Source organism: Pelodiscus sinensis, chromosome 32 (genome assembly GCF_049634645.1).
Source record: "Pelodiscus sinensis isolate JC-2024 chromosome 32, ASM4963464v1, whole genome shotgun sequence".
Lineage (NCBI taxonomy): Eukaryota > Metazoa > Chordata > Testudines > Trionychidae > Pelodiscus > Pelodiscus sinensis.
In genome coordinates, this window is record NC_134742.1 from 12,370,652 (window position 1) to 12,395,443 (window position 24,792).

The window sequence follows — 24,792 nt, forward strand, 5'->3', positions numbered from 1 at the left end:
CGAGCTGAAAAGTCCCTGATTTTTTAATCTCTTCTCATAAGGAAGCCGTTCCATACTCCTCATCCTTTTTGTTCTTAACCTTTTCCAGTGCCAGTGTAAATCATTATTACCTGAGGGTATGTCTACACTAGCACCCTAGTTCGAACTAGGGAGGCTAATGTAGGCATTCAAAATTGCAAATCAAGCCCGGGATTTAAATATTCCACGCTTGATTTGCATGATCCCGGCCGGTTGCCATTTTTGAAATTTACAAGCCCGGACTACCTGCCCATGTCTACACGCGGCAGGGAAACGGGCTTTGCAGGAGGAATAACAGGTAGTTCGAGTTAGGACTTTATTTTGAATGCCCATTTCCCTGCCACGTGTAGATGCAGGCAGGTAGTCTGGGCTTGTACATTTAAAAAATGGCGACCAGCTGGGATCATGCAAATCAAACACGGGATATTTAAATCCCAGGCGTGATTTGCAATTTCAGATGCCAACATTAACCTCCCTAGTTCGAACTAGGGGGCTAGTGTAGACATACCCTGAGGGAGCAACCACTGTGCATATCTCTCTTTCATTGATAAAGAAAGTGACCAGATCCGCATGCCACATCCATTAATGTATATAATAGCAATAAGATATTTTCTGTCTTATCCTCTATTTCTTTCCTAATGATTCTTGACAGTCTGTTTGCTTTTTTGACAGCATGGAGTGGATATTTTCGGGGAGCTACCCACAGTGACTCCAAGATCTCTCTGTCCTGAGCGGTAACAGCTGATTTAGCCCCTACCATTTGATATGTATACTTGGGATTACATTTTCCATTCGGCATTTCTCAACATTGAATTTCATCTGCCATTTGATTGCCCATAAGTAGCATAGTTAGCAGACACCGAATAGGATTATTCAAGGTGGACTGGCCTGTTCATTCCTCTACAGTCGCAAGATAAAAAAAGACAGTTGTGGGGTTAGGGGGAGAGCCCTGTGCAGATACAAAATGTGTATCCACATGTGTACACACACAAATGAGCTGCTGATATTCACATTGATGGATGCCCGCAGCTATAAAGCAGAGAGCTGCAAATTTGCAGGGTTCTAGGTACAAAATTTGTATCGTCATCCATACTCACAAAAATGAGCTGTAGATAGCCGCAACCACATCTGCGGATGTGAAAACTATTTTTTTTTCAACACGCAGTCTTCACCAATGTTCTCTAACCTTTTTCCTCCTTGTGTGGAATTTTTCCATCAGCGTGCAGAATAATTGTATTATGCGCACGGAGACATGGGCGGATGTGCACCACCAGGAGAAGCTGTGGGTGTCCTGCTAATCCGCTTGGGCAGCATTTGGATCTCTGCTGAGTGGCTCCCCATGGTCACAGCTTACAGGGAACGCTAGTTTTCACCCCCAAGAGTGGAAATCGAGCGCGGACGCAGAGTAACAGCGATCTGAGGTGGGGTTCAGATCGCAAGGGAGGGCCTTCCAGTCAAGGAGCTGGCTGCACAAGCTAGCTCTGTGTGCTGGCAGCTTTCGTCACCTCCTGCAAGCATGGAAAGATGCACAGAGCCCACATAGGAGGTTAAAAAACCAGCAACCCCAAACCATAAGGTCAGTTATGGTTTAGGTGAAGTTACTCGCTGCTGTTGCAATGCTTGTGGCAAGGTGATTTCCAGTCAAGACGCCGGCAGCTGACCAACACCTGCCCAGAAACAGGCCTTGAAGTGGAGCATCTGAGTCTGCTTTAAAACTGCCTCCTGCTCTGAGTCCCGGGGAACTGGCCAGTGTGCAGGAATAAGAATGAACTCAGTCACTCACCGCTGTGCACGCCGAGCCCCTCACGTAGTCTTTGACACTTTTCATCCACAGAGCTCTTTACAAAGGAACACCAGCATCATTATCCCCCTCTTACAGCTGGGGAAACTGAGTCACGGGGTGGTGCCCACGGTCACCTCTCTCCCAACCACCGCCTCCTGAGTCTTTCTGTAGCCATGGGTTGCCCTGCCTTTCAGCGTCTACAGCAGGGAAACTGAGGCACGAGGGCTGAGGAGGATTTTTTTTGTACTGATGCTGCCTCTGTAAGTGACACACCCAAGGACACAAAGAAAGCCTGTGGCAGAGGCTGGAACCTAAGCCTTCCTGACAGCTCGCTCGGCTGTCGTTTGCGTAACTCATGACCTTTACACTTTGATCGTACAGCTGTGGGAACCGGTTAGTGTTACCCTCATCCTTCCTCCTGAGCCGGTAGGCGCCCCTGTCTCGGTACGTCACAGCTGAGTGCTCGTGGCCAGCCCTTATTTCTGAGGCACACTAGGGACTTGGGGAAACAAATTGCAATTGTTCTCCTCACAGGCAGGGCCCAGCTGCTGTCTCCTCTTCACTTCGAGCAGTGGATGGGCTTGGTAGCATGCTGAGAGGAGCCAAGTGGGCTGTCGAGCCCTCGGGGGCATTTAAAGGCGAGACGGACCCCCTCAAAACTCAGGTCCTGTGGCATGCGGCGACGGAAGAGCTGTTTCTACGCAGCCGGTTCCACTCCCTGTAACAGGGGCCCGCAGGAATAGACGATCCACCCCCAGTGGCCCTCGAGCGCATGAAGGCGTGAGAACATCGGGCCGGGCCATCCCGAAACTGTTGGGAAAGACCGGGGCGCCGTGTCCGGATTCAAGATGGCCGCCCCCAGCGGGAAACGGCAGCTTCACCGTTGACTGCTGCATCGCCCCGCCCACTTGGAAGGTAGAATATCTCCTGTCAAGACGGGCCTGGCCATAGGACAGTTCCCTGTCAGAGTACTGCGCCCCCCCTTGCTTCTGGTGTCAAATGCCTTTGAGTAGGGGATGTGAGACCAGTTAGTGAAGGAAATCCCCAGCACAGAGGTAGGAAAGAAAGTCACCAACCCACTTCCTGATTCAGGAGGCATTCGCTTGCCTCGAATTGAGATCAGCTGCTGCCCTTCCACCGTGGCCCTGGCCGGGTGCTGTCTCCCGTCGCCCCACGGACCATGCCTGAAGAAATTGTCTACGCTGATTTGGACATCCTCAAAGACTCATCCCCCGCCAGCCAACCTTCTCCCCTTAAGCACCACGGTAAGCGTCTCTGAGTTTCTCTCTCCGATGGGTGCCGAATCCGGGACTCCGCTTTCCACACCTTTTATTCCAAATTTCGCCGCCAGGGTCCACCGAGCAGTGTGGTGGGTGGCCCTCGGCACCCTGGAAAATTTGCCTGGGGGTCTGCAGGTTGTCAGTATGATGCATCCCCCTTGCTTTCTCTTTGTAGCTGCTTCCCTTTTTCTAGCCAGGGGAGCCGGGTCCCATCGCTTTACACTCCCCAGCCAGGGCAGCGAAATGCTGTGGCGGCGTGTCGGGGTTTCCCCAATCCTGCACCCCGTCTACAGCAAGAACCGATTCCGCCAGCCTGTAGAATAGAGAAGGGTTTATTGCCTCTCCAAGTTACAGCACAGCACAGACGTGGCGTGGTTATAGGAGTCAGGGAGAGATGCCTCAGCCTCTTTGGGTTAGGGGTTCATTCTCCCTAGCCCTCAGCTTACCCTGTTCCCCTCCTGAATCCCAGCCAGTCTCCTTAGTCTGTCTCCTTCATCGGTCCAGCCCAAGACTGACCTTTCCCCCAACACACCCTTCCTTTGTCTCTCCCCCGGGAGGCTGAACCTAGGTGCCTGGGTTAATACACATGTGGGTGAGTCAGTAGGACACATCACAGCGTAGGGGAACCCCGGGTTACAGAGCAGACAGCACCCCCACTATGCCACAAATGCCTGAGGCAGCGTTTATACATCATAGAAGCAGACCGTGGGGTTGGGAGTGACCTCCGGAGGTCCTCGTCTGGGACCAGCATGCGAGAGGGAAAAAAAAATAAATCGGGGACTCCGTGAGTAGAATTTGATGGTTGGATTCAGAAGGGGGAACCAAGATACTGGAGTTTGTCGGCCCAGTGTAAACCCGGTGGCCCCCGTCCTGTGCCCATCCATCTGGATTTTGATCCTAGAGACTTCGGCATAAATCCAGACTCGGGCCCATGTTCCTCGCTTCTCGTGGGGAATCCAGCGAGCCTGTCACGGCAGGTTGCACCCGCACTTGGCCGTATGGTCCCCAGCGGGTCCTTCTCGGGGGACCACGCTCTCTCGGAGGGTGTCAGCCGACGGTCAGGGCAGTGAGTGGTGTGTGTGTGTGCTATACACCCGAGACTTCGACTGCTGAGACCGGGGTCCCTTCACAGCGGGCAACCTGGAGGAGGTTGACGGGCGCCCCAACAAGTTTACAGGGAGAGCTTATTACACCTCAGATTTTTACTGCTAGGATACACGATCCCTTCACAGCAGGCAGCCTGGGGAGGCTGAGAGATGCCCCAACGGATCTGTCCCCTGAAAGCGACACGATCCAACACTCAAGCTCTCCCTATATCTGTCCCTTATGACCGGCTGAAGTTCTTTTAAATTGTGCTTGGTTCTGTTACAGCAACTGAAGGAGTCAGGTTAAAGCTTAAACAGCTACTATTTTATTGTTACAGGGTAAACTTAGCTGTTAAATGCTACTGCTGTGTTACTGATAACACAGCCACTACAAAGGACAGGACAGAAATTACACTAATAAGTCACTTACAGGTACCATGAGACCCTTTTGGTTCTCTGAGCTCTTATTAAATGCATGCAAATAGACACCTAGCAGGTATATATTCTCACCCCTGCGTTCCAGACTTGGCGTGGCCAGCGTCTTTCTCTCAATCCCTCAGGAAGAAGTAGGACGAGGCTGGGCGTCCCACAGATCTCGGGAGACAATCAATACCTGCCAGCAGGTATAGATGATAGGAGCTCAAATGGGGTGGGCTACTGAACCCCTCTTTATACCCCTTGGGTCGTGTAGGCTTCTTCCTGGTCTCAAGCGGCCAATTAGGAAAAATGGCTTTGGACGGCAAGTTTCCCACGAAGGGTGCAAAGCATAATTCACACCTGGGAAAAGGCAGATAATGGGCACCTCTGGTATGTGATGGGCGAAGATTCCTCTCCTGGGACAGTGCAGGCGTGTCAATTACTGGTACTAGCCATCAGGGCAGCGGGAGGCCCCGGGTTGTCAGCTGGCCCATTTACTGTCTGGTTTCTGTTTATGGTAGAGTCAGGGACAGGCAGCGCACCTGCGTTCCCAGGGCATCAAAGGCTGACTGCCTTTCTCTTGCTCTCTGGGGGGGCGGAAACCAAGATGGGGTTCATGTCTGGCTACAGAGGGGTTAAGCCTCTCCACCTCCTGGGACTACAGCTTTCTGGGCCTCCGGCAGGCTTGGCTGTGCCGTGGGCCCCCTCGGGGAGGCCACTCGCTCTGGGCCTGCACATCCTAAAGCAGCCTTGTTCTCTAAACAGGAGCAGCCCTGAGCCAACGTAAAACAAGAGGGTTTACTGAGCCTTGGAACATTCAGGCCTATAGGCCTGGCCTTCCTCGGCCTAGCATGTCTGAGTCTGCCCTGCAGCCTGGCGGGCCCTGACTCGTCTCTCTCTGCCCATCCCCGCCGTCCCCTCCTCCTGGCTGAGCCTCCCATAGCCCTTTCCCCCTTAACCCTTTGTCTTTTGTCCGATGAAGAGCAAAGGAAATGAATAGGCGGCAGGTTTAAAACAAGCAAAAGGGCGGTTTTCATCCCTCAGTCAACCTGTGGAACTCCTTGCTAGGGGATGTGGCTAGGACTTTAACAGGGTTCAAAAAAGCGCTGGGTAGATTCATGGAGAATAGTTCTCTCAATGGCTATTAGCCAGGGTGTCCCTAGCCTTTAGGTAGGTGGGTGACGGGAGGGATCACGTGCGGCTGACCTGTTGTGTTCCCTCCCTCTGGGGCACCTGGTGTTAGCCACTGTGAGCAGACAGGATATTGTGCTGGATGGACTGTTGGTCTGACCCAGTCGGGCCATTCTTATGTTCTGTCCAGGTAACCAGGGTCGCCTGGGGTGCTCTTTTCTCCGCCTCTCCTCTCCGCCGTCTTTTGCTGCTCCCTGCCTGGAGCCAGCTAGTCTCCGGGGGCCTCTCTCTGGCCAGACCTGGCTGTGCTCTCCACGCCGGGTCTCCCGGTTGCAAGGGGCTTCATGCTCCAGGCCGCTGGCCGGGGGCCTGAATTCTGCGCCGGTCCCCTGCAGTAACAAGCTCCCTCGCCCCTCCCCTCGTTCAGCCAGGGACACCCTGCGCCCCTTTGAAGCCCCCTCATATCCCCCCTGCCTCGCAGAGCCCCCAGAGCCGGGGGGGCGCAGGGAGACGGGCCCTGAAGCGGCACACGACGCGAGAGGGAGGCGGGCGGGTGCTGGGATGGAGGGAAGGTGGGTGAGAGCAACAGAAGGACCAAAGGAGGAGAACCCAGAGGGCTGCCAGCAGGCACCCTCCCATCGGCACAGTCTGAAGAGGAATGTCTCCCTGGCTCTTTACTGGAAGGTGAAAAGGCACCGTCAGGAGCAGCTGCGGCGTTCTCCCGGCTCAAAGGCACACGGAAAATCTGGCGTGTGAATCATCTGGCCAATCCTGGGGCACGTTCCTGGCTGTGGGGCGGGGTGTTCTAAAGTGTCTTTCTCCTGGCCATTGTGTGCAGGCGAGTGTATGCATATGTGTGTGTATGCGTATGTGCGGCATGTGTGCACATATGGGTGAGCACACGTATGTAGAGGCACACACATGTGTGGAGGCATGTATGTGCATGTTTGTGTACGCGTGTGTGCATGTGCACGTGTGGTACACACCCGCATGCGTGTGCCGATGCATGCACACATGTGGGGTTTGCACATGTGTGTGAGTGCATGCGTGCACTCCTATATATGTGTCTGTGCATGTGTGGGCATACGTGTGGTGTGTCTGTTCACATGGGTGTGTCGGTGTGCACACATGGGTGTCTGCACACGTGTGTATGCACCTGTGGGGTGGGTGTGAATATGAGCATGTATGCGTGCATTCACCCCTTCACACCAGCAGGGCAGGATGTTTTGTTCCGCTGCCCTCTGTACCAACAGCAGAATTTCCAGCAGGGTTCACACTGACAGAAACGGACGAAAACCCGCAACGAACTTAGCCCAGTGTCTGTACAGGAGTCGCTGTCACACCTGCCAGCGCAGATCTCACCTCCGAACCAAACTGCGATGTTCAGCCTCATGAGAGATCACACGTCATGCCAGCGCATAGGACGTGAGAAAGCTGAAAAGAGGCTTCTGCTGCTTAGCCTGATCTATGCTGGGTACAAGACAGACCGAGAATCTTTGAAGTACAATTCAAGGCCTAGAAGACCTGGCCTTTGAAGGAAGACTGAAAGAACTGGGTTTGTTTAGTTTGGAAAGGAGAAGACTGAGGGTATGTCTACACTTGCAGCCTAATTCGAATTAGGGCTGCAAATGTAGACATTCACAATTGCAAATCAAGCTTGGGATTTAAATATTCCACGCTTGATTTGCATGTTCCCAGCCGGGTGCCATTTTTGAAATTTACAAGCCCCGACTAACTGCCCACCTCTACACGTGGCAGGGAAATGAGTGTTCAAAATAAAGCCCCTAAATCAAACTACTTGTTATTCCTCCTGCAATGAGGTTTAACAGGTAGTTCAATTTAGGGGCTTTATTTCGAACACCTGTTTCCCTGCCATGTGTAGACGCGGGCAGTTAGCCTGGGCTTGTAAATTTCAAAAAAAAAAAAAAAAAAAAAATTGGCGCCCGGCTGGGAACATGCAAATCAAGCGCGGGATATTTCACTCCTGGGCTTGATTTGCAATTCCGAATGCCTACATTTGCAGCCCTACTTCGAATTAGGCTGCAAGTGTAGATATATCCTGAGAGGGGAAATGAGAGCGATTTTTCAAGTATCAAAAAGGGTGTCACATGGAGGAGGAAGGAAAATACTTCTTCTTAGCCTCTGAGGACAGGACAAGAAGCAATGGGCTTAAATTGCAGCCAGGGAGGTTTAGGTTGGACATTAGGAAAAACTTCCTGCCTGTCAGGATGGTTAAAAGCTGGTATAAAGTTTGTAGAATCTCCCTCACTGGAGATATTGAAGAGCAGGTTGGACAGACACCTGTCAGGGATGCTTCTAGATGGTACTTGGTCCTGTCATGAGAGCAGGGGACTTCTTGAGGTCTCTTCCCCTGCTAGTGTTCTATGATTCCGTGTTTAGATACAATTAACATCTGGCAGCTAACTGCAATTCCTGGCAGATAGCCGCTGGCTGCTTTTCTCATAGACAGGACTACTGAAATCAGAGCCACTTTTCTAATAGGTCCACTGATCCGGAAATACCAAACACCTTGGCTAGACAGTCAGTAAGGGCTGAGCTATCCTTCGGATCTAGGGGGCTCTGTGCAGTATTGTTAAACCGGTGTCACTTGCAGAGGGGAGACCGATGTTTTAGAGGTGTGAGTTTATCCTCAGCAGCATGCTAATATTTTTAAAACACATTTTAAACTGCGGCCCCATCTTCTGAGTAAACACTCGATCTGAGCCTGGAGTCGGCTGACAGTAATGAACAAGAGCGAGGGGGGTTTTGAGAGCAGCCTTCAGCTTCCTGAAGGGGGGTTCCAAAGAGGCTGGAGAGAGGCTGTTCTCAGTGGTGACAGATGGCAGAACAAGGAGTAACGGTCTCAAGTTGTAGTGGGGGAGGTCGAGGTTGAATATGAGGAAAAACGATTTCCCTAGGCAGGTGGGGAAGCGCTGGGATGGGTTCCCTAGGGAAGAGGGTGGAATCTCCATCCCTAGAGATGTTTAAGTCCTGGCGTGACCAAGCCCTGGCTGGGTTGATTGAGTTGGGATTGGTCCTGCTTTGGGCAGGGGGCTGGACTCGATGTCTCCTGAGGTCCCTGCCAGCCCTGGGATTCTATGAACTTTTTTTGTCAGTAAATTCAGAAACTCGCAGGATGCACCTGGGGGCTGCAAAATGCCCATTAAAAGGCCTCATGGCCACTTAAACCGCTCTTTAATAGTTTCAGGGTTGTGCTAATAGGTCTGGCAGGCTTTTTCACTTTTACGTTAATGAGAGCCCCGCCGGAAAAAAAAGACTCAGCAGGCTGCAGCCGCCACAAAGCCAGGGATAGGAAGAGGCGGGAGGGTGGACATTAAGACCCAGGGGTGCCACAAATTTTCAGGTGCCCTACGCAGCCATGTGTTCTGCAGATGCCTGAGGACAGTCCAGAGTGGGAGATGCCTAAGAATGGTATCCCTGTCTGACGGCTTTATGACTGGCTACGCTATCACCCTGCCTTGATTGCCGGGAGTATGGCTCTAGAAGGGTGTCACAAGGAGGAGGGAGAAAAATTGTTCTCCTTGGCCTCTGAGGACAGGACACGAAGCAATGGGCTTAAACTGCAGCAAGGGAGGATTAGGTTGGACGTTAGGAAACACTTCCAGCCTGTCAGGGTGGGGAAACACTGGAATACATTGCCTGGGGGGTTATGGAGTCTCCATCTCTGGAGATATTTAAGAGCAGGTTGGACAGACACCTGTCAGGGATGGTCTAGACCAGGAGTAGGCAACCCATTATAGGCAAAGAGCCAAGATAGCAGTGTGTCCAGTGTGTCCAGAGCTGGGGCAAAAATATTGAGCAAAAAAAAAAAAGAACTGCCCCTTTAAAAGGAGCCCCCAGTCTCATTTGGTCAAGCAAAAAATAAAAAATAATAAAAAAAAAAAAAAAAAAAAACAACCCACCTCTTCCCCTTTAAGAAAACAAATTTAAACGCTCGATGCCATCTTTAATTCTACATTTTTCATGGCTGTGCCAGATGGCTCCCTTGCCCAGGTCAGCACAGAGCCAGGAGGAGAGAGCCATTTTTGGAGCTGTGGTGGGGGGGGGGACTTCGTGAGCTGCACCCAGGTTGGGGGGACAGCCGTTTTTGGAGCCCGGGGGGAGGGGGGGAGAGGAGGGGGAGGGGCAGGCTTCGTGAGCCAAAAATCCAGCAAAGCACCTAAGTCTTTAACGCGGCCTGTAGTAATTGAACTTGTTTCACTGACTCTTTTGCATCTCACAGCTCCCCGGGAATTGGCACGCCGGCACAGACTCTCTCTGTGGATTGCTTTGGCTGGCAACATGATCTTGGCTACAACAGTAATTGCTCTGGCCACTCAAGGTGAGTAGCTCAAGACTTGCTCTCCAGGGAAACAGGACGGTCATGGTCAATGTTCCCTCTAATCTTTCCCACCCATCTGTGGAATAAATTGAGTTGTGTGCACCGAGGCGCATGAGAACGTGCACCACCACTAGAAACAAAACCCATCTGGACAGCACTCGAATCTCCCTTGGGCAGCCGCACAGGCGCTCGGCTTACAGGGAACCCTGCTTATGGCCACAGCTGACAGAAATTGTCAGCGGAGCAGTTTTTAATTGGAAATGGCTGTTTTATGAGAATAAAAGGCTCCAAGGCAAAATGAGTCAATTTCAAGGAAATTGTCACCAGAATAAAGCTCGGTTTCACTTTCCCACTTCGTTCCGCCGGCACATTTTGTTTTGATGCAGTAAACATGTTTCGCTTCTCATTTTGCTTCAATAAAGTCAAAACACTTCACCGCATAAGGGAAGACGCTTTGTTTTGCTTCCCACCCCACGTTGATTGTTTTGGTTTCGACATTGATATTGTACAAAAAGCAAAATGTGCAAATATTTCATCCTAAAGAATAATTTATTATTAAGAAATATTTAATCATAAAAAGTATAATAGAAAGAAACTATAGAAATATAAATAACAGTACAGATATTTACACTTCAGTATGTTACACACTGAATATCCTATTGAATATGTTATAAAAATGTTTTGGCTACTGTAGTCATAAGAATATCAGAGCGTCCATACTGGGTCAGATCAAAGGGCTCAGTGTCCTGTCTTCCAATAGTGACCAATGCCAGCTGCCCCCAGAACGGGATCATCAAGTGATCCATTCCCAGCCCCGGACAAACAGAGACCAGAAACACCATTCCTACCCATCCTGGCTACTAGCTGTTGATGGATCTTTCCTCCATGAAATGTATCTAATTTCTTTTTCACCCTGTTAAAGTCTTGGCCTTCACAACCTCCTCTGGCAAGGAGTTCCACAAGTGGACTGTGCGTTGCATAAGGAAAAATTCCTTTTGTTTCTTTTAAACCTGATACCTATTCATTTCATTGGGTGACCCCTAGCTCTTATGCTATGGGAACAAGTAAATAACTATTCCTTATTCACTTTTTTCACACCAGTCATGATTTTATAGACCTCTATCCTACCCCACCTTAGTCTCCTCTTTTCTAAGGTGAAAAGTCCAAGTCTTTTTAATCTCCCCTCTTACGGGACCCATTCCAAAACCCTAATAATTTTTGTTGCTCTTTTCTGAACCTTTTCCAATGCCAATATATCTTTTTTGAGATGAGGTGACCACATCTGTATACAGTATTCAAGATGTGCTCGTCCCATGGGTTTACACAGAGGCAATAAGATATTCTCTGTCTTATTCTCTATCCCTTTTTTAATGATTCCTAACATTCTGTAGTCATAAAAACATGCCTTTTTACCCTATCCCAGTGAAAGCTTTTGACATTAGCAAAACAATCTGTTCGATATTTCTGAATAGAAATTTTGTTCAGAGTTTTCTTTTGGTGAGAAATGTCAACATTTCACCTTCTCATCCCAATTCAGAATGAAAACCACTATCTAAAAAACGTTGGAAATGGAAATTCTGTTTTCCGACTCACTTTCCAGCCATGTTCCCTGGAAGCTGGGTGCTTGTGCGGCCACTCAGGAAAGATTCAAATGCCGCCCAGCTGATTAGTAGGGTGCCCACAGCTAGGGTTTTGTGTTTCTATTGGTGGTGCACCGTGGCACATGCCTGGGTGCAAAAAAATATTCCGCACATGCCTGGAAAAGATTAGAGGGAGCATTGCTCTCCAGTGATGTAGCCCCGAATTACCTGGCCTGGCGCTGTCTGCTTGAGATTTTGCTCCACTTGTTAGCAGACGACTAGATGCTTCATCCGTACCAGGGCAAAGTTTTACAAGAAAATGGTCCAGTCTGAGCTTGGAACCTGACAGGCCTTCCAAGGGGGGGGGAGGTTTTATCTTTGTCAAATATCGTTGCCCTTTTGTGGTTATTCACAGCCTTGCAGGGCTGCTGCTGTTAGGAGAAATCAACAGGAGGCAGTTCTAGTTTTGGTTTCATCTGGTTTATTAACCAAAGAAACCGCACATCCTCCTGTTTCTCTGATCGCAGGAGAAACGAACAGCAGCAAGAAGTCTCCTCGCTCAGAAATCCCCAAGCCTGCCTCTCCACGGGGCTCTGTGCCCAAGAAGTTCTGTCCCGGTGCTTCCCCTCTGGAATTCTGCCTCCCCATTGCTTCCCCTGGCTTCCCCCCAACACACCCGGGGGACAACAGAGAACCCGGCCGCTGCGTTTCCAACCAGGAAACCTCTCAGCCCGCCTGGCTTAGCTCTGATCTGCCAGACGGCCTGTTGCAGTGTGGGGTAACTTCTGCCTCCTGCAGCTGTCTCTGCCACAGAAGGGGGCTTAGCACCAACTTTTGTTGAGTGGAGGAGGGTGCTTGGCTCCCGCTGGCTTTCCTTAGCCCCGCGATTGTCTATGGATCAAACATCCCCTTGATGGGAGTTTCCAGCATCACAGTATGAGGGAAAACATTGAATGGATTGAAATATTCATCATGAACGAGGCCCTCAATTAATTAATTAATTACTTAATTAACTAATTAATTAATTAATTCCTTCCTTCCTTCCATCCTTCCATACTTCCACCTCCCTACCTTTCCTCCCCTTCTTTCCTTCCTTCCTCTTTGTCCCCACCAACAGATGCCCCTTGGTGATTTTTCACACCATCGCATTCTCACTGTTTTGACACCTAAAGAATGGTGACCATTCCAATTCCTTGTCCCTTTGCCAGGCAGTAGCAGATTTCAGAGTCTGGCAGGTCAGTTTCCTGTCCAGAGGAGAAATCGGTAAAGCAGATCTCAGGGTATTTCTCAGTGTGATTTGCTTAGTTTCAAGATAGACAGATGGAAGGGATGGGGGTGGATGTAGATAGATAGATAGATAGATAGATAGATAGATAGATAGATAGATAGATAGATAGATAGCGTGGATGGAGATAGATAGATAGATAGATAGATAGATAGATAGATAGATAGATAGATAGCGTGGATGGAGATAGATAGATAGATAGATAGATAGATAGATAGATGTGTGTGTGGGAATAGATAGATAGATAGATAGATAGATAGAGTGAATGGGGAGAGATAGATAGATAGATAGATAGAGTGAATGGGGAGAGATAGATAGATAGATAGATGTGTGTGTGAATAGATAGATAGAGGGGGTGGATGGAGAGAGATAAATAGACAGACAGACAGACAGGGGGTGCCCTGGCCATTAGGCACCCCTAGGGGTAGCTGCCTGGGGGACCTGGGGAAAGGCCTCAGAGCCCAGACACAGGCGGGATCTCACCCTGCAAGGACTGTCCGGCAGCAGCGAGTATCACCCGGGGCTCAAAACCCAGTGACCGTGATGCCCATGACATGAGCCCCTGCCACCCCCCTCACCCGGCTGCTGCTTGGCAGTTTTCCAGAGCTGCTCACCGCAGACAGCCCCCAACGCAGTCTCATCGGTGCCCGAGAGCGGCAGCGTCGCTGAGAGACTCTTCCCCAGCTGCAAACCCGACAGGAACCTGGAGGAGTTGGTGTCTCGCCTGAACCAGAGCCTGTGCCATGCGGCCCAGAGGCCTTCAGGTACCTGTAGCCCGCTCGGTACACTGCAGGGGGCTGGGTGGACAGAGGGGCTGTGTGGGGCTGGGTGGATAGAAGGGCTGGAGGGGGCTGTGTGGGGCTGGGTGGATAGAGGGGCTGGAGGGGGCTGTGTGGGGCTGGGTGGATAGAGGGGGTGGAGGGGGCTGTGTGGGGCTGGGTGGATAGAGGGGCTGGAGGGGGCTGTGTGGGGTTGGGTGGATAGAGGGGCTGGAGGGGGCTGTGTGGGGCTGGGTGGATAGAGGGGCTGGAGGGGGCTGTGTGGGGCTGGGTGGACAGAGGATATATGTGGAAAGGCGTCCATGGCCAATCTAGATGTGTTTTTCTGCAAAAAAGCCCCGATTGCCATTTTCGCGATCAGGGCTTTTTTGCGCAAAACAAATCTGAGCTGTCTACACTGGCCCTTTTGCGGAAAAGCTTTCACGCAAAAGGACTTTTGCGCAAACGGGAGCAGCATAGTATTTCCACAAGAAGCACTGATTTCTTACAGTAGGAAGTCAGTGTTCTTGAGGAAATTCAAGCGGCCAGTGTAGACAGCTGGCAAGTTTTTCTGCAAAAGCAGCTGCTTTTGAGGAAAAACTTGCTAGTCTAGACACAGCACAGAGGTTTTTTTTTTCAGAAAAAAAGACCGTTTTTCCAACAAAACTTCACTTACATTCACACTGCAATCACATTATTTTAAAAGGAAATTGAAAGAAGAGAGGGGTTTTTCCGACCTTGGTCAACCTCTTTCTATGAGGAAGAAGCCTTTTTGCAAAAGAGCTTTCGGAAAAAGGCGTGTGTGGACGGGGAAGAGGGCATTCCTTCGGTAGAAGAGGAAAAAGCACAGGTGCCCTGGTGGCCACTCTGTCCACAATAATCACAGCTTACATGCGAGAGAGCGTCTAGTCAGTGTGGACGCTATCTGTCGAAAAAGCAGATCGCTTTTCCGATGCGCTTTTGCTGGGTAGACACTATTTCGGAAGAAGTTTTTTCAGAAGATCTCTTCTGGAAAAGCTTCTTCTGAAAGAAACCTGCAGTCTAGATGTAGCCTCTGGAAAGTTAAGCTCTGGCACAGGTTTCCGAGTGGTTGTGGAAATCCCTCACCACTGGACCAACACCTGTCAGGGACGGTGTAGGTTAACTCGGCCCTGCCTCAGTGCAGGAGGCTGGACTGGACAGCCGCGGGAGGTCCCTTACAGCCCCACATTGCTGTGAGAAGTGGCCTCAGGCCAGGAGAAGATGGAGCCAGAAGCATTTATCCCACCAACGGGGAGGTCGGTCAGAAGTGGAGCAGGGAGGAGAGAGTAAAAACATGGTTCATGCCTGTGGCACCGGATCCGAGCTATCGGAGAAAGCACCAGCCAAGGGTTGGAGACACGGCCTCTTCCATCCACGTGGCCATGGAAGAAGGACATTTCTTTCCAACTCTCCCCAATGCCAGCAGTGGCTGGAAGTAGGGCAGACACTGGGTGCCTGAAGTTCTAGCCCCGGTGGGTCTGTCTACGTACAGACAAGCAAATATTTTTGTGATCTAATTTGAACACAGTTTGCTGGGCAGCCAAGGCTGATCAGAGGGGATTGTGGGACACAGCGACCTCCAGTGGTTAGCCAGGATAATTCTCAGGGTGAGCAGGTTTGCTGAGCAAGTCCGGGAAACTCTTGTCAGTTACGGTGGGTACGTTCCTCACACCACCAGGAAAGGTGAAATCCAAGAATGCTGGGGGCAGGGGACATGATATACTGGCATTGGAAAAGGTTCAGAAAAGGGCTACAAACATGATGAGGGGTTTGGAACGGGTCCCATATGAAGAGAGATGAAAAAGATTTTTCATCTTAGAAAAGAGGAGACTAAGGGGGGATATGATAGAGGTCTATAAAATCATGAGTAGTGGGGGAAAAAAGTGAATAAGGAAAAGTTATATACACATTCCCACAATATAAGAGTGAGGGGGTCACCAAATGAAATCAATAGGCAGCAGTTTTAAAACAAACAGAAATAAGTTTTTCTTAACTCGGTGCACAGTCAACCTGTGGAACTCCTTGCCAGAGGATGTGGCGAAAGGCTAGGATTTTAACAGGGTTCAAAAAAGAGCTAGATAGATGCATGGTGGTTAGGTCCATTAATGGCTATTAGCCAGGCTGGGCAGGGGTAGTGTCCCTAGCCTCAGTTTCTCTGGAAGTGGGTGACAGGGGAGGGATCACGTGAGGATTACCTATTGTGATCCCTCCCTCTGGGGCATCTGGCATTGGCCACTGTCAGCAGACAGGATACTGGGCTAGATAGACCTTTGGTCTGACCCAGTGTGGCCGTTCTTATGTTCATAAGTTCTTAATTGGAGCGAGTGCTCTATTTCCCTGCACTTCCCAGACACTGTGAGGAGCGCCTATGGCTCCCGGTTGCTGCAGTGGGTGCAGGGAGAGCAGCTCTAATTCCTTCTGCTCCACCAGCCACATCCCCCATAGGCAATTGGGGGCCCAGGGCAGGGTGGTGGCAGGAAGGGGGTGGAGCTTGGGGACTGGAGAGACTCATGAATATGCAAAATCATGCATAGTGAATCCATGAATCGCGAGGGTCTCCTGTAATTGATTTTTTGTTTCAGGGTCTGAAAAAAAGGGGGGGGGCTGGGGAGAGCAGGGAAGGCAGGAGCAAAAATAAACCGTTCAATTCAAACCAAAAATGGAGTTTTTTGAAAAATTTCAATATAGCGAGAAAAAAAATTAAAAGTTTCATTTTGGGTTGACCAAAATATTTTTATCAAACTACTTTTTAAAAATTTGTATTTCATTTTAATTTATAATTTTTATTTTGTATTTTAAGTTTTTAATTTTTTCAGGGTCCCCCCCCTTTTAAAATGTGTTTATTTTTATAATAGCCAAACTGGAAGCTGAAATACAGGTAAAAACTCTCAGCTACATCTAGACTGGCATGATTTTCCGGAAATGCTTTTAACGGAAAAGTTTTCCGTTAAAAGCATTTTCAGAACAGAGCGTCTAGATTGGCACGGACGCTTTTCCGCAAAAAAAGGGTGTGGCTCTCAGGGTTCCGTGCTGTTCTTTAGTGCTAATTTACCCCAAAATGTCTTCTAAGAGCCCAGTAAGCAGTGGAAGTGTTGGTAGACAACATTGACCTCCCGTGGTCCAGCAAATTCTCTGGTGCTGGACTAGAGAGGTTTCTGGACTAGAGAGGTTGCTGGACTAGGGAGGTTCAACCTGTATTGGAAAAAAAAATGAAACAGCTTCATTTTGGCTTAACCAAAATATTTTTATCAACCAAAAACATGATTGCAAGTGCCTGCCTCAGTGAGACTTGTGCCCTCTCGGAGCTGTGGTGAGCATGTTCGTGAAGGCTCAGAACTGTCTCTCCCCGTCTCTTGCCAGGCAGCTCTGAGTGCAAACTCTGCCCCATGGACTGGCTGTCGCACCGGGGAAAGTGCTACTGGGTCTCTAAAGAGAACGCCGGCTGGAACGCGAGCTGGGATGACTGCTCAGCCAAAGGCGCTCACTTGCTGGTGATCCAGGACTGGGAGGTGATGGTAAAGTAAAACAAGGGACTGGACAGCCCCAGGAGCGGGTGACTGGTTCTGTGGTACCTGCTGTGCAAAAGGGGAAGGAGATTTCTCTCCTAGGATGCTAATGCAGCGTAAGGATGGGAGCAGCGCCCACACACTTTGTGGGAGCATGGGGATGGGAGAGCCAGGAGAGCTGCAGGGACTAGAGAGCCTGGAACCTGTTCCCCCAACCCCACCTCGGCTTATTCCTCCTCCTGCCTTGTATGCATGGATGGGGAACAAAGGTGGGAGGCCGAGGGGCGCATGAACCACTCCGGGTGGGATTCTCAAAAGCAGGAAGGGAGCGGGCAGCATAACGCAATGGGGTGAGCAGGGACATGTGCTCCTAATTCCCCGAGACACTTCACTGTGTCAGCTAGCCCTGAGGCCTGTGTACGTCAGCGCCCCCACTGGTGCTGCTGCCCTGTTGGGAGAAATGCTGGGAGGTTGTAACAGCAGAACCGAGTGTAGCTACACGCTCAGGCGCCTGTTTTGAGAACAGTGCGCCAGGTTGCCCAGCTGAAGCAAAGATTCTTAGAACATTGGCAGGTGTCACTCACCTGCTGCCCTTTCTCTTCACCCCCCAGGAGTTCCTGCACAACTTCACGCAGGGCCAAATCCCCGCCTGGCTTGGGCTCAGGGTGACATCCCCAGAGAAAAACTGGACCTGGGTGGACAATTCCACGTGGAACCAAACTCTGTGAGTGACGACAAGCGGTTGCCTCTTTAAAAAGATCTCTCAGCATTGAGAAAAGTTCAGAAAGGGCAACCAAAATTATGAGGGGCCTGGCAGGGCTGCCATATGAGGAGAGGTTAAAAAACCCGGGACTTTTCAGCTTAGAAAAGAGGAGACTAAGGGGGGATAGGATAGAGGTCATAAAATCATGGGTGGTGTAGAGGAAATGACTATGGAAGTGCTATTGACTCCTTTCCATAACACAAGGAAAAGGGGTCACCCAATGAAATGAATAGGTAGCAGGTTTAAAACAAACAGAAGAAAGTTTTTCTTCGTACAGTGCACAGTCAACCTGCGGAACTCCTTGCTAGAGGATATTATGAAGACCAGGACTTTAACAGAGTTCAAAAAAACACTAGATAAATTCATAGAGGTTAGGTCCATCTATAACTATTACTAGCCAGCATGGCTAAGAATGGTGTCTCTAGCCTCTGTTTGTTAGAAGCTGGGAACAGGAGACAGGAGAGGGATCGCTGAATGGTTTCCTGTTCTGTTCACTCCCTACATCTGGCACAGGCCACGGTTGGAAGACAGAATACAAGGCCAGATGGACCTTTGGTTTGATACAGTATGGCCATGCTTATGTTCTATTTTATAAAAATGATATGTAACAACACCCACTGGTTTAGCTGTGCACAGTACTTGAACACACGGATCCATGTGTTTAAACAAACCACGCTACAAGGTTTCCTGAGTTACAAACTCCACTCTGTGCATTTAGACTCTAACAGCTACAACTGAGTGATTTTTTTTTGTGTGACTAGTGAATTCACTGAAAAAATAGCATTTTTTCAGGGTGACGTGAAGTCAATACAAATAAACAAATAATTGTAGCTGCCCATTTTTCTCCCCCGCCAAATTCACAATGGGCTGCTTGACTGTTTGAAATGCAGTGTTTCGGCTTTTCCTTTTAAAATGATCCTTTCTTTCAACGTGTAGCTACGTGACTTTTTAAAAAAAGATGAAAAACTGCCCAAAACAAAACAAAAATGATATATTTCATTTCATTTTGTATAGGAATGTTTTTCAATGATTATTGTATTCCTATCAGTTTCTCATTCTAGCAAGAAAAGCTGGGGGAATCAGTTTTGGTTTGAATCAAAACCATTTTTTTTATATCCAGCACTTGAACTGAATGGAAAAACCCCCCAATTATTTGCTTAGCTGTAGTAGCTCTCTCATAAGCTTCTATCCATGGTATATCTATGGGGACAAAAGTGACCCTGTGGGTTCCACGCAGCTCATGAAAGAATCCAGTCCCACTGCCCACTGGATTAGAATAGAGAACCAGTTAATCTCGTTTCCTTCACTGAATCTAGGAGCATAAGGAGAAATGTGTCCCCGATGCAATCAACTCCATTCACTTTGGCAGAGTTACACGGATCTGATCTTGGCTCACCAACTTCCCTTCTTTTTTTACAGGTTCCCTGTTTCAGGCGCTGCTGACGTGAACAGCTGTGGGATGATCAAAGGCAATCGGATTCGCTCTGAAACGTGCACTGCTGAATTCAGATGGATTTGCCAGAAGGAAGCTGTGTCTCTATAACATTAGAGACACTCATTCCTGCAACAAGCCACTGCCCTGCCTTGTGTTGTGGTCTCTGGGCCACACGCCCAGGAGGGGCTGTGCCTGTGGAGACATGCACGTCAACCCCAGACCAGCCCTTTGCACGTGCAAGTCAGGTAAATGCACGTGCAAGTCAGGTAAATGCACGTGCAAGTCAAGTAAATGCACGTGCAAGTCAGGCAAATGCGTGTGCAAGTCAGACTCTAGGGCAAAGGCGAAGCTGATGGACAAACACACTGCATTGCCGATGCGTCTAGCAAGGACACCCCTCGTCTTGCCCCTGTGTCCCCTTCCTCCATCACAGATTTTCTAGCTGCACCCCTTCGCCATGGGCGCAGCAGGTTGGTAGAATTTTTAGTGGCGCCCAGAACAAATTTGGGTGCAGGAGGGGGTTTGGGCTGCAGGCTCTGAGATGTAGTTTGTGTGCGAGGCGCAGGCTCTGGGCTGGGGCAAGGGACTGGGGCGTAGGAGGGGGTGGAGGTGCAAGACCTGTGCTGGAGTTTGAGAGCAGAATCCTAGAACACTAGAACTGGAAGGGACCTTGAGAGTCATTAAATCCAGTCCCCTGCCCTCACGGCAGGACCAAGCACCGTCTACAGCAGTGTTTCTCAACCAGACATACGAGTACCCTCAGGGGTACCCGAGAGAAGTCTGGGGGGTACATCAACACAACTGAAATGTGGAGAAAACTGAATTTTTGTTTGAAGTTTTACAGCGCTTTATTATTTTTGTGCTTTTTACACCCAAAAATGTCATTGCCTGCCTGGCTACGATTAAGTTGTTTAAACGAATGTGTTGCAATGATAAAAAAAATTGTGTGTCTGAAAACTGTAGGTACTGGGGGTATTTATAATTTTTTTAAAAGGGGTACTTTATAGAAAAAAGATTGAAAAACACTGATCTAGACTATTCCTGACAGGTGTCTGTCCAACTTGGTCTTAAATATCTCCAGAGATGGAGATTCCACAACCTCCCTAGGCAACAGCAGTGGAAAAAGTACCCCAAAAGTTACTTGAGTAAAAGTACTGCTACTTTGAAAAAAATATAATTAAGTCAAAGTCAAAGTAACTTTGGCTACGTCTAGATTGCAAACCTCTTTCGAAAGAGGCTTTTTCAAAAGATACTTTCCAAAAAGCCTATTTCGAAAAAGAGCATCTAGACTACAACCAGTACTTTCGAAAAAGCAAGCCGCTTTTTCGAAAGAGAGCAACCAGCCAGTCTGGATGCTCTCTTTCAAAAAAGCACAGTTTGCATGACATAGCGCCTTTTTTGAAAGAGCACTTTCGAAAACAGGTGTTATTCATTGTAAAATGAGGTTTTCCACGGTCGAAAAAACTGATGCGTTCTTTCGATTTACTTTTGTGCAAGAGGGCCAGTGTCGACAGCACAGTACTGTTTTCTGCAAAAAAGCCCCGATTGTGAAAATGGCGATCGGGGCTTTTTTGCGGAAAACCGCGTCTAGATTGGCCACGGACGCTTTTCCGGAAAAAGTGCTTTTGTGGGAAAGTAGCCTGCCAATCTAGACGCGCTTTTCCGAAAATGCTTTTAACAGAAAACTTTTCCGTTAAAAGCATTTCCGGAAAATCGTGCCAGTGTAGACGTAGCTTAGGAGCCCCAGGATCCACTGGAGCAGGGAGCTTAATAAATATGGGAACTTCCCGGTCAGGGAGGTGGACAGTTGCTGCTTGAGGCCTGGCCCTTGTGTTTGTCCTGAGAAGGACCCCCAGTTGAGCAGGAAGGAGGCCAAGTCCTGACCCAGCGCTGTGAGGGAGCCCACATCCGCAGGGGCTCCGTTGCAGAAGCCGGAGGTCGGGATGCAGGCAGTTGGCTGCGCCGGCGACTGGCGCGATTCCAGGTTGAACAAAGAGCGCACGAGAAGGCAGGCGAAATGCCCCGCTATCCCCACGGTGGCTGCTGCTGCCCTGCAAGGCCCACCACACGGCGAGGAGGAAGAGAACGATTCCCCTGAAGAGAACGAGGCTTTGGGGGGGCCTGTTTCACAGGCAGACGGAACGCCCCTCGGGAAAGGACCGAATTTCACAGGAGGGGCCAGAAACAAGAGGGCGCAGCCGGGGCCTTTCTCGCTGTGCTTGCCGGATGCTCCAGACACGCCGCGAGGCTGCTACAAGGGCCAGCGCTGAGAACTGACAAACTCACGGCTGGAAAGCAGGGGCCCTGGTCTCTTTCAAAGCAACCGAGGCAGGGCCGGGAGAGAGACCAGGCCCTAAACTTTGATGGCACCGGGCCCCCCTGCTCTCGTATTGGTGGAGCACGGACACCATGGGCCCCTACAGCTCCCAGCCCTGGCTTCCCCCTCACCCCTGATCCCTCGTCTGCTCTCCACCTCACGCCCAACACCTCAGCGCCCTTCTGCTTCCCTCAGACACAGCACCTGGCTCGGTGGGAGGAGCCTTTCCTCCTCCTCCATCTGCCCTCCCAGCCACCTCCACCGCAGTCTGCTTCTCTCCTCTCCTGACTCTGCTCCCACTTTTCTGCCTGTTCCTCCTTCTGCCACTCCTCGACAACCTAGAAACGTTTACACCCGGGGTTTCCCTCATCAGGTGTGGCACGGAAGCTGAGCACAGTCCTTGAATCCTTTCAGGCGTGGTGGCCTTTTCTGACCAAAAAGAAATCAGAAAATTGCTGGCCATGAATTTGTGTTGCTCATATTTTTATGACTGTTGCTTCCTCTCTAATTTCTCACCCCCTCGCTTCACTTCTCATTGTAATAAGTAATAATTTGTATTATTGCCTTCATTTTTAATCATGTTTCAGAATAAATATATTTGAATGGTTTTTTCAGATTGGTCACAGAGGACTTTTAGATAATTATTTCAATTTAAAAAATATTTTACAAAAGGAAAGTAAGAAACAACAAATATTCAAGGAAAATTTGATAAAAAATGGTGGCACCATTTTCAAAATAAATGATTTTAAATTAAAAAAAAACTGATGTTGAGAGAAGGTCATTTTTGGTGTCCCCTCCCCCAAATTCCTCAAACTAACTCACGTTTTCAAAATATTGACCAAATAAAAGTTTTTTAAAAGTACATCAGTGGATGTTACTGACCTCACTGAGGCAAAGCAGGAGAAAATAACATTTAAAAACCACCAAGTCTTTAACTTAATGTGTGGTATCATAAAGCCACAAATTAGCAAATAGACTTTAGTGCATTTGATACCCTACAGTACTGTGCATGGCCACCAGATATCACTGTGCTCACAATGCAACAAAACTTGCCTGTCTCAATATAAATGGGAAAATAGCCATAAAAAGTGGCATTAGGTGGAAAAATAAATTCAAGCTGCAACACAGAGCTGTGTGGGCTACTGCTCAAACCATGTTACACTTTTGAGAGCTGGACGTCTCATGGGGAGGAGGAGGATGGGACTGTGGTTGTGTCTCCAGGTGTCAATATAACCTGGCACAACGGGGCCCTGATCTCAGCTGGGACAGGGACTGTCTCTCGCTGTGTCTGTGCAGCGCCCGGCACAACGGGGCCCTGATCTCAGCTGGGACAGGGACTGTCTCTCGCTGTGTCTGTGCAGCGCCCGGCACAACAGGGCCCTGATCCCAGCTGGGGCAGGGTCTGTCTCTCACTGTGTCTGTGCAGCGCCCGGCACAACGGGGCCCTGATCTCAGCTGGGGCAGGGACTGTCTCTCGCTGTGTCTGTGCAGCGCCCAGCACAACGGGGCCCTGATCCCAGCTGGGGCAGAGACAGGTCTAGAGACAGTAACGATGTTCTCAGTGTGACAGTGAATCCGGCTTTACTCACAACTCCCCTGTCCATTTTGAATAACCGGGTTTCATTTTATTTCATTTCAAGGAGGTAACTGAAGGCTATAGCCACGGGAATACAGTGAGGCAAAGACACGTCAGTCTACAGATAAAGGATGTGAACAGTAAATAACATTGGGCCAATGTAACCCAGCTCTCCACTTCTTACATTTCAAAATCCAACCAGCACGTAGTGCCCTGAGGACAATATATCAAGATACATTTGGGTGAACTCAGACTAGAAATAATGTGCAAATATTTAACTGGGGGTATGTCTACACTTGCAGCCTATTTTGGAATAGGGCTGCAAATGTAGGCATTCGGAATCGCAAATCAAGCCCAGGATTTAAATATCCCACGCTTGATTTGCATTTTCCTGTCCGGTCGCCATTTTTGAAATGTACAAGCCCGAAGTAACTGCCCGAATCTTAAAAACGATTCCTCCTGCAATGAGGTTTATCAGATATTTCGGAACAGTGCTTTATTTTGAACACCCGTTTCCCTGCCACATGTAGACGCGGGCAGTTACTTAAGGCTTGTAAATTTCAAAAAAAAAAAAAAAAAAAAAAGGCGGCCGTCCGGGAAGATGCAAATCAAGCATGGGTTATTTAAATCCCGGACTTGATTTGCGATTCCGAATGCCTACATTTGCAGACCCATTCCGAAGTAAGCTGCAAGTGTAGACATACCCTAGGAGGAGCGTTAACTCTTGGAACCATTTCCCAAGGGTTGTGGTGGCTTCTCCATCATGGACAATTTTTAAAATCAAGCTGAGATGTTCTTCTACAGATTTGCTCTCCCTGGTCCAGCACCCTGGGGACCTGAGTGATCCTGAACGAGGGTATTTGCTTTAGGGGAGCTCAAGCCTTGGGCTCTCGGGGGGCTCCCCTCCTGGCCCCAGTGTGCTGCCACCAGCCTGGTGGTGGGGCTCCTTTCTGGGCCACCGGCGGGGCTTCTGTCTTGCTGCTGGTTTCCCTCTGGCTAGTAGGGCTCCGCGCTCTCAGCCAGCAGGACTCCCTGCTCCCAGCTATCGGGGCTCCGCACCCCCAACCCTACTCTGGCCGTCAGGGCTCCACGCTCCGGGCTGGGCTCCTCACCAGCCTTCGGCCTCGCTCCGGCCACTGGAGCTCCATGCCCCAGCTGACAGGACTCCCTGCTCCTAGCCGCTGGCCCACTGTTAATGGTGAGATTGAGAAATGTTGGGTTCTTTGTCGTTGCCTTCTGCTTTCTTTTCTTTAGGGAACAACCATTCTAAGCTTTTCACCGGGAGGCTGTGAACCGGAAACGTGCTTAAAAACGATCCACAATATAAAGCTGAGACATCATGTGTCTCTGGCAACCCCGGTACTTTGGAGTTTGGATTAGGGTTCAAAAAAGAGCTAGATAGATTCATGGAGCCAGGATGGGCAGGAATGGTGTTCCCAGCCTCTGTTCACCAGAAGCTGGGAATGGGCAACAGGGGAGGGATCACTAGATTATT

The 24,792-nt window shown here is 49.5% G+C and overlaps 1 protein-coding gene across 2 annotated transcripts; it reads left to right on the forward strand.

Annotated features, from left to right (window-relative positions):
• The first annotated feature begins 1,969 nt into the window (after positions 1-1,969).
• Positions 1,970-20,910, forward strand: LOC112546566 (killer cell lectin-like receptor subfamily B member 1B allele C). Of its 2 annotated transcripts, none has more exons than XM_075914168.1 (6): positions 1,970-3,066; positions 9,958-10,056; positions 13,518-13,685; positions 17,061-17,209; positions 17,818-17,930; positions 19,389-20,910. In XM_075914168.1, exons 1-6 carry the CDS (start codon positions 2,982-2,984, stop codon positions 19,510-19,512), a joined length of 738 nt encoding a protein of 245 aa, XP_075770283.1. In that variant the 5' UTR covers positions 1,970-2,981; the 3' UTR covers positions 19,513-20,910. The 2 variants fall into 2 exon arrangements, with proteins under 2 accessions (XP_075770283.1, XP_075770282.1); XM_075914167.1 differs by having other exon boundaries at positions 1,971-3,066; positions 17,061-17,215.
• Positions 20,911-24,792: the final 3,882 nt, after the last annotated feature.